Raw genomic sequence first — 12,809 nt, forward strand, 5'->3', positions numbered from 1 at the left:
TGTTTTTTAACATGTTTCTGTTGTACACCTGCTGTCTCTGTGTTTCACAATGTATTTGTTTTAGCCCAGACTCTCAAGAAGGATTTTACTAACAGAATAAAATTAAGTAATAAAAATAAAAATGGGATATTGTATATCTCACCTCTCCATTCTAATGGCTTCTGTTCGGCGAAGTTTCTCTTCCCAAGTCTCATTAAGTTCAGCGATGATTTTCTCTGTTTCCTGAAATTTTGAAAAGACAGTGGTAATTAACATTAATACATTTTAAGGACAGGTATTGTGAACTGATCCCACTGATGAGATTGTTTATTGTAGCCAAAGCCTGATATATCTTTTTCCGCTGTGTCATCGAGCTCTATTGTTACTATTAAAAACATATCAGTGAGCTACACTGTTGCACTGGCTGACACGCTCCTTAATTGAGATGAATGTGGGCGCTGTAGTTTATTCTGAGTCAGTCCCACACACAGTGCATGGTTCTGCCGCAATAACTACTCATTAAAGCACCAAATCCAGGACTGAAAATAGTCCTTAACAAACGCAGTTTAGTGCTGTTTGAGTAAAGTTTGTTAAAAAATAAAAGAGGCAGCTAGGTGCGTCTTAAAGTCAAGGAAAAATCCTTAAACGGCTGCATTTCAAGGATGCTACGTTATCAAATCCTGCCAAATGATCATTTTGATGTCTAAGATCCTTTGAGTTCTACCAAAAATGGAGTTCTTTGTTCTGAGGATTTTCAGAGATTGTGTATCCTCAGCGCTCTCAAAGCACCCACACTCATATGTCGACGATACATCAGTCCTGTTCCACTATTAGGAAACAAGGAAAATACGCTAGTAGACTTTCAACTCTTTAGTCCACCAAAATCTGTTTCTGAACAAATTTGAGGGGAAAATTCGGCAATCCAGATGCTGAGTCTTTACTCATATTAGATCAACAGGGACTAATTCTAAAGTTTGTCTTGACTAGCGCTGCCCCCGAACAGTCGACCAAACGTTACTTGACCAGAAAGGTCATTAGCAAGATGTCACTGGTCTACTATTACGAGCTGCACCAAAACCTATATGACTGGACCATGTGTGAATTTAATTTGAAAGGACAGACACAGGAAGTGTCCACGCTCAGCAGTCAGACAGGAGTCAGGTTAATTTCCAGGGCTGGTACCTGCGGTTATTCCACAGGCTAGTTAATAACATGTTGGGCAGGAAATCCAAAGTGTGGGATCATTTTGAGAAGGTGAAGGACGAACCCAAGGTGATATGTAAACTTTCGTAAGGCGAGGGCACTGATTCATTACCAGTTCTTTGCTTTTCTTTTGAAAATGGCAATATGCATTTAACGTAAGTATTGTAATGTAAATATGATACAACCACATCAATGTCTCCCACTGCCTTTTAACTGTGGTGTGGGAATTTAAGGCTGGACCTTTTTAATGATGCACTCCTGCACACTCACTAGACTGTTCCATTGTTTGTTCTCCCAATGCAAAGGAGAAGTCTTGTTGAGCCTCTGTGGGACTCAACTTGAAAGGACCTGTTCTACCATGGAAGCATCCTTGACCTCGAGAAGCAGATATTGTTTTAGAAAGACCTTTGTTGCTGATCATTTCTCATCTCTCTCCCCTTATGTCATCGCTCTATTATCGATTCTCTTCTGCAGGAATAAAATGCTCCGAAACAGTCAAAGATTTATGACTTCAGTAGGAAGACATGGGCCAGTCAGGGGAAGTCAGGCAGTAGTGATAAACAGAATAATAAATTGTTTGTTGAGAATATCCAGTATGAACGTGCAGTACATTTTCACTGAGTCATTGCAGAATGTGTGTTTACAGATGAACTGTGCAGTTTATTATCCAGTGTTCACCTTCAGCCTCTCGATGGCCTCTTCGCTGCCCGGGCTGAACATGATGCGGTCATGAAGACTGGCAATGGATCCGGCACGGCTGGACAAGGCTGAGAGAGACGGAGAGGGACTCATCCCCGTCATGGCATTGGTCACTGTGGAGAGATCATCTCTTTGATTCACAGCTTGGCCTTTATTGTTATTGTTCTTGTAATCGGATAGGTCTGTCGGCGTGGGAGGGGGCGCAGGGTGTGTACAGGATGTGGGGTTGGGGGAAATCGATAACAGGGAATAAAGAAATGGAGAAATGCAGACAGATGAGGAAGAGAAGGGAGAATAGAAAAGAAGAAGAAGAAAGAAGTGGCTTGAAACAAATCTAACTCACAGAGAGAAATTTGAACTAGTACACAAGCGAGGGCAGCAGCAGCAGGAAGCCACGCGCAGCGAGGACCAACTTAAGGGATGCAACAAGTAGGCCGTCCAGCCATGACCAAAGAAAATGCAGCTAAAAACTTCAAGCAGAGCGTCATATGCAGGAACATTCAGAAATATAAAAATGCAATATATTTATATTGTTCATCTGCCATTCTGTTGTTCACTCCCAATCAGGCAAAAAACAAAATGAGTCATTGTGTATGGAAAATAAAATACATCAGCAGGCAGCCCTTTGTTCAGAGACATAATGACTCATTTGTAATGGGGTCATATTTCCTGCAGAGAACATCGGGAAGCCAGAACCCTCAATTAAGATTATTATCTAAAAGCAGCAAGATGCATCTAATGCTCGGTGCGCTTCTCTAAAATTAGAAATGTCAAACAAAATCACTGGAAGCAGAAGTCCATTTCTCTGGCAGACAAACACAAGTTTGTTTGAATAATCTTGAAACTTTGGACATTCATTTCTGAATCAAAACTTGATATAAGAGCCACTTAAGGACATATCTATATTTGGTAAAGATGTCTGTATTGATATGACATATCATATAGGTTTAGGTATAGGTATGTTTGCACAACAGTTTCTGTATATTTTGATAGTATAGTAGGTTATGTTTATATTTACTCTATGTGTTAGAATACACATGTGACAGGTAAGGTGCTGTGGGGCAGTTTAGTGCACATGACAGGAAGGAAATTGTTGACAACATTGTGCGTAAAGACGACATGAAGATGTTGGTTTGGATCATGATAAATATTTGGCCATATTATGCAGTGTTTAAGTGTATAATGACAATATAATATACAGAAATAGGACATTGAGTTAGTAGTGGACTGGATTAGATATAATTTTGAAAGAACTTGGCCTGTTTTTGGTTCTTTTTTGTATTCTCAATAAACCTTGTTCAACTTTTTCCCTGCCTTGTTTGAGTACTGTCACTAAAGAGACAGGAACACAAGTCAAAACCAAGACACCTCACAGACCAACTGGCCTTGGAAGTGATTCTTTGCACTACTTGACCTCAGGTTGTAATATATTCTATTCATTTATAATCATACTTACTTGTTATACTTGTTATTTAAAGCCTAGATATTATTCTTACTATTAAATTGTTATATATACATATATATTAGGGGTGTGACAAAACACACATTTAAATTGAACCGTTTGGTACAAGGCTTTCAGTTCAGTACGATTCGTTGAACTATCCTATTACATTTGGAAAATAAAATATACAGCTTAATTTGTCATTAAAATAACATACTCAGTGCCACCACCCTCAACAAGGCAGTCCACATGACGAAACAGGCACCATGCTGCCTGCCTCTCCCAACCCAAAAGTAAAACATTCTACTCCCATAGTATCGACTGTAATGTCATTACCAGACTGAAAATAGAAAATTCTCCAATAACTTACAAGCCAGGCGTTCAGAGCCACTTCTCCTAGTGTGAATTATTAGGACAATGGCGAGAGAGTGGATAAAGAAAAAACAGTACGCTGCATCCTTGAGTGTCTTTCGTTGGAACTAGATGAAAACAAGGAGTAACACACACACTACAAGGTTATGTTAGCCCTGCAGCATTTAGGCAGCCATTCCTAACCAAGCGGCAATGTCTGGGGCTGAAAAATGAAGCTAATGCTCAACTGCTAACAGGGGGGTGAACTTTTATATAACTCATCTGTTTAGATTTTATTAAGGCTTAAAGTTACGCAAAATAAGGGCCAGGCTGCTTTGAGTGAAAGGTTGTCTGACGATCAGTAACATCCACCCCTCGCTCCTCCACAGCGCCAGCCTCTCGCCCAAATATGGTCACTTCTGGCACCAAAAAAACAGGATGGCAACAGCCATGATGCTGCAATAAAGGCTTCAAAATGGGAGCCTACAAACCAGTGGTTGACGTGATGGCAGCTACATGCATTATCTTTACAGTCTGTGTTCCTAACTGATTCCAACAGAACCAAAGAAATCACTGTGGCGATTGCTAATGTTACATTTATATAGCCGCGGATATGAGACCTGACTCTGCCGAGGAAAACGCAGGCTTTGCTAACATGCTTAATGTAATCAAGCCCCCAGACTGTGATTCCTGCTGTGAACGAAAAAAACACAAAAGGCCAAATTATGATGTTAGTTTTAAAACATAAAAAAGGACATTTCTTTAGCGTTTCAGAGACAGAATTGTTTCCTTTATTTGTTTTATGTGCTGTTAAGACGATGGGTCACTCAGGTAAAGCATTATTGTTCAACGTCAGGAAAGCTCAATCTTTATGATGTTAGTTTTAATAAATCAAATACGTTAAAAATCAAGGAAATTTCTCTGGCATTTATAAATTTTTTGCTATATCAGAAAACGCACCAGACCGTGACACCAAGGTGTCGTATCCAACTGAAAGCTGAATTTTGTGAACGGTTACACCCCTAATATACACATATTACTACATTATCATTATTATTATTATTATTATTATTGTTATATACCTATGGTGTATATGTGTTGTGAAATATTTATGAAATGTATGCATATTAACTGTATCTGTTATATACACATTACACATACTTATACTGGGTAATTATTCCTTTATCACTATACAATAACACGATGTCCTACATTATATATAGTATATACATGTCTGTTATATTTACACTAAGTAATAATACTGTAATATTTCCTTCTGTGCAATATTTTACCTCTTACTGTGCAATAATATTTCTGTATTTCTATATTTTTACGATAAAAATACGATACTTGTATGACAATCATCCTCTGCAACTATCAATTATGGACACACAGTATCTGTATAAGTAAAAGGTGTGTATATAGATGTTGTATTATTTCATTTTTATGATATCTAATTTGTATTTTTGTCATATTTTATTCTTATTAAGCCCTCAATCCCTTTTTCCTTTTTTCTCTGCTTCTGACTCCTGAGCTGCTGTAAGGTGTGAATGTCCCCAGTGTGGTATTAATAAAGTCTCATCTTATCCTATTTCTATTGTTTTTAAAATAGCCTCCCAACCTTGTTTGACAGTTCCTACAAAATAAAGAATATCAACCCTGCAGCTGCTGCTATGGCAACACAGAGTAATAAATTGGGAAAGTGTATCACACCCATCCATCTGGACAGGCTGCTGCCCGCCAAGATGGATCACATAATATTGCCTTTGCGGTGCAGTTAATGAAGTCATGTATTATACAGAGACAGTAAAAATTTATGGCGTAGAATGAGATGACTACCTCAAAGATCCAATATTATGTAAGTGATTACACTCCCTCTGTGACTGAAGGCTGCAGCATCGTCTTATGTTTACTGTTATTGCTGCCAACAGGAGGCGGTAGAGTCAGACAGACCCTGCCAGGGGAATAGGAAGTTACAGTCTCTACATCAGGGAAATCATAGATATCTCATTACTGCCCATAATCTTCCGTGTTATTTTGCTCTGCTTTCTTGCTTCATGAAATTTTAAGCTCTGTCCCACCCATGCCACAGCCACGAAGCCATACACAGATCTCTACAGCACCATGACATGGCACATTTAGCCCATAAGGAGCTGGAGATTAGAGCCAAAATGACAAAGCTTGTAAATCACCCTCACAACTGGACTGCATGCTGTTAATACTGTATTAAAGGGATACTTCATCCCCCAAATGACCATTTGTTTATCAGTAACTTACTCCATGTTACGTTTCCAAAAACTGAAATTCTGGATGAATTGAAGCCAGTGGGGTCCATGTTTAACAACAGCAAATATCAGAACTTCCCAAACAGGCAGCCCTTTCTGGCATAAAGTGAAAACTTATCTATGTTCTCTTCAAAGCCAGACTCCATTGACAAAACAATAATTTTACCACACTGAACGCAGGAGCTCCTGGTCCACTGCTGCCTCCATCAGTTAGCTTGTTTGTTTCACTGTGTGACGTCAGTGAATCCCAACCATGGATGTAAAATCGAACCGGATACAGTGTTAGAGGCGGGGTCCTGTTCATTCCTATGAGATGTCGGTGATGATTCTCAGTCATCTAGGTCATGTAATCATAAGTGCTATATCGTAGGCAACTGGACTTGCTTGTGTTTCTTGAAGACGTTTCACCTCTCATCCAAGAGGCATCTTCAGTTCTAAATGACTGATACGGAGTTGCAAGCTTTAAACTCTGTGTGGGTGTGAACCCTTACAGTTGTTGTGGTCACATGTAGACTTTCGAATTCCCGTACTACTCGAAGGGCATTCTTCCCAAATTGATTGGGAGGCAAAACGTCTTCAGGAAACGCAAGCAAGTCTGGTTGCCTACGATATAGCACTTATGATTCCTATGAGAGTTGCTAAGTGTTGCATGACGCCAGAAAAGTAAAAAAAAAAAAAAAAAAAAAAACGTACTTAGCACTGCTTCTGCATCATTGGGCCAATACAGCAGGTGCACTCGGACTTCCAGTTTAGCACTCCACTAACTTGAATGAGGATAAAAAGATTTTATTGTGCAGCTTATGTAGACTTTCCAAATGTTACTGGACCAAGTAGATTAAACCCCCGGTAGTCAAACAACTACTGATTTGCAATGTAAATCTATGGGTAAAAAGTCTTACTTACATTCAAAGCCCGGTGCACTACCTCAGGGACTGATCTGAACTAACTCTTTAAAACACCAAAGCCACAAAATCCACAAACAAACTAACTGATAAATGTAGCAGTGGTAGACCAGCAGCTCCTGTGTTCAGTGAGGTAAAATCACGTCAATGGAGTCTGGCCTTGAAGAGAGAGTAGATAAGTTTCACTTTGGGCTCAGTTCCGTGTCAGACAGGGCCGTTTGCTTGGAAACTACTGAGCATACGACTGGATAAATGAGACTTGGATTATTATGAGTTTCCTTCACAAAGTCAACGTAACACAGAGTGAGTAATTGCTATTCAAATGGTCATTTAAGCAGTGAAGTGTCCCTCTAACACTACCTACTTTTAACTCAGTGCAACTCGCGTAAAACATTCTGATCAGTTCTTTATGGTATTGTGGTGCTGCAGAGAACACAACAAAAGCTACTATTTACTGTCACAATGAGCACCGGTGATGCTAAGCTGCCACAAGAGCAAAAGCAAGAGGCAGAAAACACACATTTCAAACCCTCTATGTCAGGGGCAGACGCTCGATATGCTGGGAGAAGACAAGATAAAGAGTGACAGAGAGAGAGAGAGAGAGAAAGAGACAGTGTGACACCTTTAATAAAATGGATTCAAACATTCACTTATTTGCTGAAAAAACATTTTATGAAGTTTAAGATGCATTTAAATGTAAACACATTTGTTTAAGGTAGACCATAATTAACCCCTCTGTCCTTCAATGAAAAGCAGACAGTGTTCACTTCTTCCCACAATTTTAAACTCCACACTTCCAGTTTGTAACACTTTTTTTCTGTTATATGCCAGTGTTAGCTAGCATGTCAAGCCTGAAACCCTGCCCACACTATTTCCAGTGCTGCCTGTTGTGTTTTGCACAACATGTGTGTAAACTACTCTTCAGGCCTCACAGCAGTCTAAATCTGGATCTGTTCATCTCCATTCACGTCTTTCCCATTGATTTTCCTGCACTGGCTCTTGATTTGCTTCGTATTCTACCTGAACACACTTCAGCAGCACAAGAAATGTTTGTGAGCACAGGAGAATTAAAGTGCAGTGCTTGTGAGGGGAGCTGTGTGGGCTGAGGTGAGACTGGCAAGTATATTCTTGAGAAGAGTGTGCACGCTAACAAAAGGATCTGAAACCATTACAAATATGTGAAATTAAATTAGATGTACAGATAGCACTAAAGGGGCATCATCCTTATGTTCCCAGGGTCCTGTGTCTCTTGATGTAAATCTAACAACTTTTCAAGCAATTTAACTGTTGCAGACATTTTTACCATAGTTGGTGTGGACATTTTCTCGTCTCGACGCTCCAATAAAGTCAAAAATGTTTTATATTATCATAAGTTTTTAGTTTTGGCTCATGCAAATAACGAAGCTCAATGACTTGAACACTGTAAATAATACTCTTCACCAAGAAGCAGCATACTGGGTAATTGCTAAACATGGAGGGGACTTGGGAGAGGTGCAAGACATGAAGTCTCACTTCTTTTGGAATGTGGGGAAAAAAGGAGAAATTGATGGAGTTGTGGAGTAAACACAAGTCAGTGTTTAATTCAGTGAGTGTCTGATCCACCAATCAGCATATATGTTAGTGAGAAATCTCAATTTTTGAAATGGATCATTCCCACAGCCTTCTCCCACTAAAATAGCACAGCTAATCAACTGAGTCTGGTAGAGAGTTGAGGCGACAAATTCCAAAATATAAAGTTTGTATGCAAATACAGTTAATCTTTATGGATGAAACAACTGATGCAGGATTGACAAGAATACTGTCAATATATGATGCTTTTTATCTTGTGTTTTTAGAGTTAGGGGCCGTACACATGCCGCGTTTTTAGTGCCCTCAAACTCATTGATTTCGATGTAGACGTGTGGCAGGTGCGCACACGTTCCCTGGCTGGCGCTATTTTTTTTTTTTGTTGCGCCATGAGATAAACAGAGTTCAACTTTTGGAATGCAGCAGCGCATACCACATCTCATGTGATGAAGAATAACCAATCACAGCCAACAGATATCTTTCCCCTCTTCTGTAGAGGTCAGTCTCTGATAAATATGGAAAAGCTAATCATTGTGATGCAGGTCTGCCAGAGCTTTACATCTGTCCCACGGACAATAGGCCTACACACTTATAAACAGCTCCTGGAAGAAGATCAGCTCTGCACTAAGGATTTGAGGTAAATAGGCCATGATACAGTGCAGACACAATCTGCCACCGCGCTCTTGATAGCTTGCTCAAGAAATGCACAAGAGCACCCAGCGCCTGACCTTGCATTTTCCAGGCAGTTAAAGACACGGCATGTGTGCGGCCTCTTATGTGTTTCTGCGGACACATAAGAATTGTAAATATGTGATATTTCTTAAGGGGAGTTTGGCATAATATTTTCCACCAGGAGCAGGATAGGAAATAATCTTAAAAGGAATGCAGTTGTAGTCTTGCAAATAGTGACTGCAGGATCCCCAGTCTTTGCAAAATCTAATCTAAAAATTCAGTTTTAAAATGTGAAATTGACACCATGTCAAAAGACATATGTCAGAGGACAAAAGACATATGTCAAAGTCTTCTAGTGTATGGTAGACATAACACTATAACAGATGGGTGATGGTCAGTTCAAATGCAAAAGAACAAAGAGATATGAACGTTTGAAATACAGTTTGAATGGTTAAAATCTGTTCAACAACTGTGGAGATATCCATGTCTAAAATCAAGGAAATTGTCTTGCCCACAAATTGATGGTGTCGATTTCAAGGAGTAAAACATCAGCAGGCTATAAACTGGGGTGGGTGATTTCAACATATTGACCCAGAGTTAACATGAAATGAACATTTGACCTGAGAAAAACACATTGCTGCGAACATAAAACCCTTTAAAAGGTCTTCTTAATAAGAAGATATTGAGCTGGAGGAACAGAGGACCCTGGGAACATGGATACGCTCCCACTAATGGTCACATAAATCCAATAAATGATCCCTTACTCTCAATGATGTCACCCAGGCCCTGGGCGTAGAGGAGGTCTTTCAGACGAGACACCTCCTCCTTCAGCTCGCGCACCAGTCGATTGTTGGGATCCTCATTGATCACAGCGTTACAGCGAATCTGTTTGGCGCGGTCTGCGTACCTGTGGGTGTCAGGGAGAGATCACTGAGCATGTGACACAGCAGGTGAGAGGGGAGACAAAAAGGCACATTCACAATCCCCCCTGACATCACACATCCTCAGGATTCTGCAGCCTGGCACCGAAGCTGCAGCTCATGAAGGGTGTTTGAAGTGTGAAGCTGATGCAAGCCACTGAGGAAAACGTGTTACGCAACACGTGGGTCTCACTGGCATCAGTATCCCTCAAAGCCACATTCAGCAGCTGTGTGGGAGGAAGAGGAGGCAGCAGAAAATGTGTCGGCTGTTCCCTACCTGAGTGTGCTGAGGGTCTCATCGTAGTTGATGTCAGCTGGACTCAGGGCAGCGACCATCGCAGTACGAGAATTCCCCCCTGACATGATGAAGATGAACACTTTATTCTCAGTTTGGAGAGAACAAATGGATCAGCAAGAGCAAAGAAATCTTGTGTTCATACCTAAATTTTCTCTCAGCAGCCAGGTCAAAACTGAATCTCTGTAGGGGATGAAGCTTTCCACCTTTTTCTTCTTTTTATTCTGTGTATCAAATTAAAGCAATTAAAACTGATTCATTAGCGTTTGGGTTGAGAAAAACAAAACAAAAAAACCCCCAAACAATTAAATAATAAGTTAAATAGATTACCTTGTTTGACATAGAGTCCTAAAATGAAAAAGACAGTAAAATGAACGTTTATCCTCCATACTTGTGATGTATCTTAATATGTTACATATGCTGATATAATACATACCACTTCAGCTAAAGCAGAGATGACTTTTCCCAGTGTAGTTAGAGATTTGTTGATATTTGCTCCTTCCTGTGACAAAGTGAGAGGCAGAAAGTATTTACAAATAAACACACTAATTGACTGCTTTAATATTAGGGATGCAACGACTGTAAAAATTCTAGGTTGATATCCGGTACCAATGTTTTTTGTTGTTGTTCATTTTGAAAAACAAAAAAAACTGAACTGTTGTAAAGTCATTCAGCCCCTCCTTCAACGAGCTTTGAATATGAATGAGCACAATTTCAATCATACAATCTTCTGAAACATCTTTTTTCACAAAAGGCTTTCAAAAGCCTTTTTATTATATACACAACCATATCATAGTTCCCACTCTAATACCCATTTTATATTGCTGTGAAAACATCAACATAATTCTCCTTTAAACACCTGGAAGTGTCTCACAAAAACAAAATTTTACAAGATTACATTTGAACACATCATGGTAACGTTATAATTTACCTTCAACTAATCCTCATTTTTACTGATTAGAGCTTAAACGCATCATAATAGAACTTCTGTTAGCTGTTAGTTCAAAGTCTTGTCAGAGACTCTGTTAATATGCGTTTCCCCTTCCTAAACCTGAACCAAACACTTAGCCCTAACCAGTGGCGGTCCTAGCACATGAAGTGCCCTAGGCGAGCCTCCCCTACCCCTACCTAGCCTACCTTTGAATGAGCACAAATTCAATAATATGCATTTATGAAACAACCTTTAACATAACTGTCTTTCACATGAAAAACATATTTTAAATAAATAAGCAAAAAAGCCTTTTTACTATATATGATACATCATAATTCCCAATATGTGTTCAAAGGTGTTCCTCAGGGTTCCATACTGGGGCCATTGTTGTTTTCTATATACATTCTCCCCCAGAAAGCAGGTAAAGTGTAACAGCTAACATTAACTAGTGTTTCTCCAGTTGATGTCAACACAGATTTGTTCTTCACAATGTAGGATTATCAAGGAAAAATATACTGTGTGTCCCCTGATGCCTGGATCGTGAATTTACTGCATTGTTTTGTCCTGAAGACATCCTGGGATAGATCTCTGTTTGTCCAAAACACATTTTTTATTGTCCCCGGGGGCGACAGGGTGCCGTTAGTCCTGAGCCCTGCTTTTAAGAGTGCACAAAATTGATGTGACACAACAGAAAATCCTCAGCCACTGTCATCAGTAAATGTCATCTCATTTTCCAAAAGGCAGATGGCAGTCGAATATCCACCAATATGTTCCGCCAATAACTGGGGTGTCCCTATTTACTATGGATTTAGTCAGTGATTGCTTCCCATACAAGCAATGACATATGTTTTAAAATCTGTGTTTGAATTTCAAAAATGAATTTGAGTAAAACACGTCACCTTGAGCCTGGTTCCTTTAGCTCCGGTAGAATCTGCCCTCTCACTGCCAGCCAAATCCACCAAACTGATTTTGCTGACCTGCAACAGAACATCCAATAAATAAACTGCAGCACATTAGCTTACAAGAACAAACAAAAGCTGATGTCATTCATCTTTACACCAGAGACGAGCCTCATTAAAAAAACATCTCCACAATGTTACCTTATCGTTACAGTACGACCTTCAAGCAGTAATTGATTTCCAATTAGATTTAAATCCGTGTCATCAGTCCGCTCGTAGATAAGCAGAGGCAGCAGCTCAATGTTAAATACATTCAGTCAGGATGTGATAAAACTCTACCTTCTCCGAGGTGTTATCAGTCTCTGCATCGTGGCGTTTCTGAGTGAATATAATGTTAAAGACGGCATGCGAGCGGCTGCTTGTCTCATTCATGTTGGTGGCAGCCACAGTCCTGCAGACACAGTGAAGACATTTTATCAGTTTGTGAAGCAAGCTGTTTGTTTCCTCAACGTCTGTCCAACAAGGACGACGTGTCTCTTACCATGAGAGCGCAATTACTAGTCCTGCTATTTCTATTGTAGGTCTGACAAACTCATGAAGCACAACTCAAAGTGCAAATAGATAGGATGTAAATAATAAGCTGAACCTTAATTTTCATAATAAAGA

General features: G+C 39.7%; 1 protein-coding gene across 25 annotated transcripts in view; it reads right to left on the minus strand.

Annotated features, from left to right (window-relative positions):
• kif1aa (kinesin family member 1Aa) overlaps positions 1–12,809 on the minus strand; it is a 79,667-nt gene that overhangs the window by 41,948 nt on the left and 24,910 nt on the right. For 17 of the 25 annotated variants that reach the window (XM_078168586.1, XM_078168585.1, XM_078168583.1 and 14 more), the window contains exons 7-16: positions 12,483–12,594; positions 12,144–12,221; positions 10,750–10,815; positions 10,644–10,661; positions 10,459–10,537; positions 10,296–10,374; positions 9,863–10,005; positions 7,381–7,419; positions 1,861–2,063; positions 143–222 (exon numbers count right to left, since the gene is read on the minus strand). In XM_078168586.1, coding sequence (XP_078024712.1) covers positions 143–222; positions 1,861–2,063; positions 7,381–7,419; positions 9,863–10,005; positions 10,296–10,374; positions 10,459–10,537; positions 10,644–10,661; positions 10,750–10,815; positions 12,144–12,221; positions 12,483–12,594 — 897 coding nt within the window. The remainder of the gene's footprint in view (positions 1–142; positions 223–1,860; positions 2,064–7,380; positions 7,420–9,862; positions 10,006–10,295; positions 10,375–10,458; positions 10,538–10,643; positions 10,662–10,749; positions 10,816–12,143; positions 12,222–12,482; positions 12,595–12,809) is intronic. The other 8 variants (XM_033620781.2, XM_033620779.2, XM_078168590.1 and 5 more) reach the window with 2 other exon arrangements.

The sequence above is a fragment of the Epinephelus lanceolatus genome, chromosome 6, assembly GCF_041903045.1.
Source record: "Epinephelus lanceolatus isolate andai-2023 chromosome 6, ASM4190304v1, whole genome shotgun sequence".
In the NCBI taxonomy this organism is placed as follows: Eukaryota; Metazoa; Chordata; class Actinopteri; order Perciformes; family Serranidae; genus Epinephelus; species Epinephelus lanceolatus.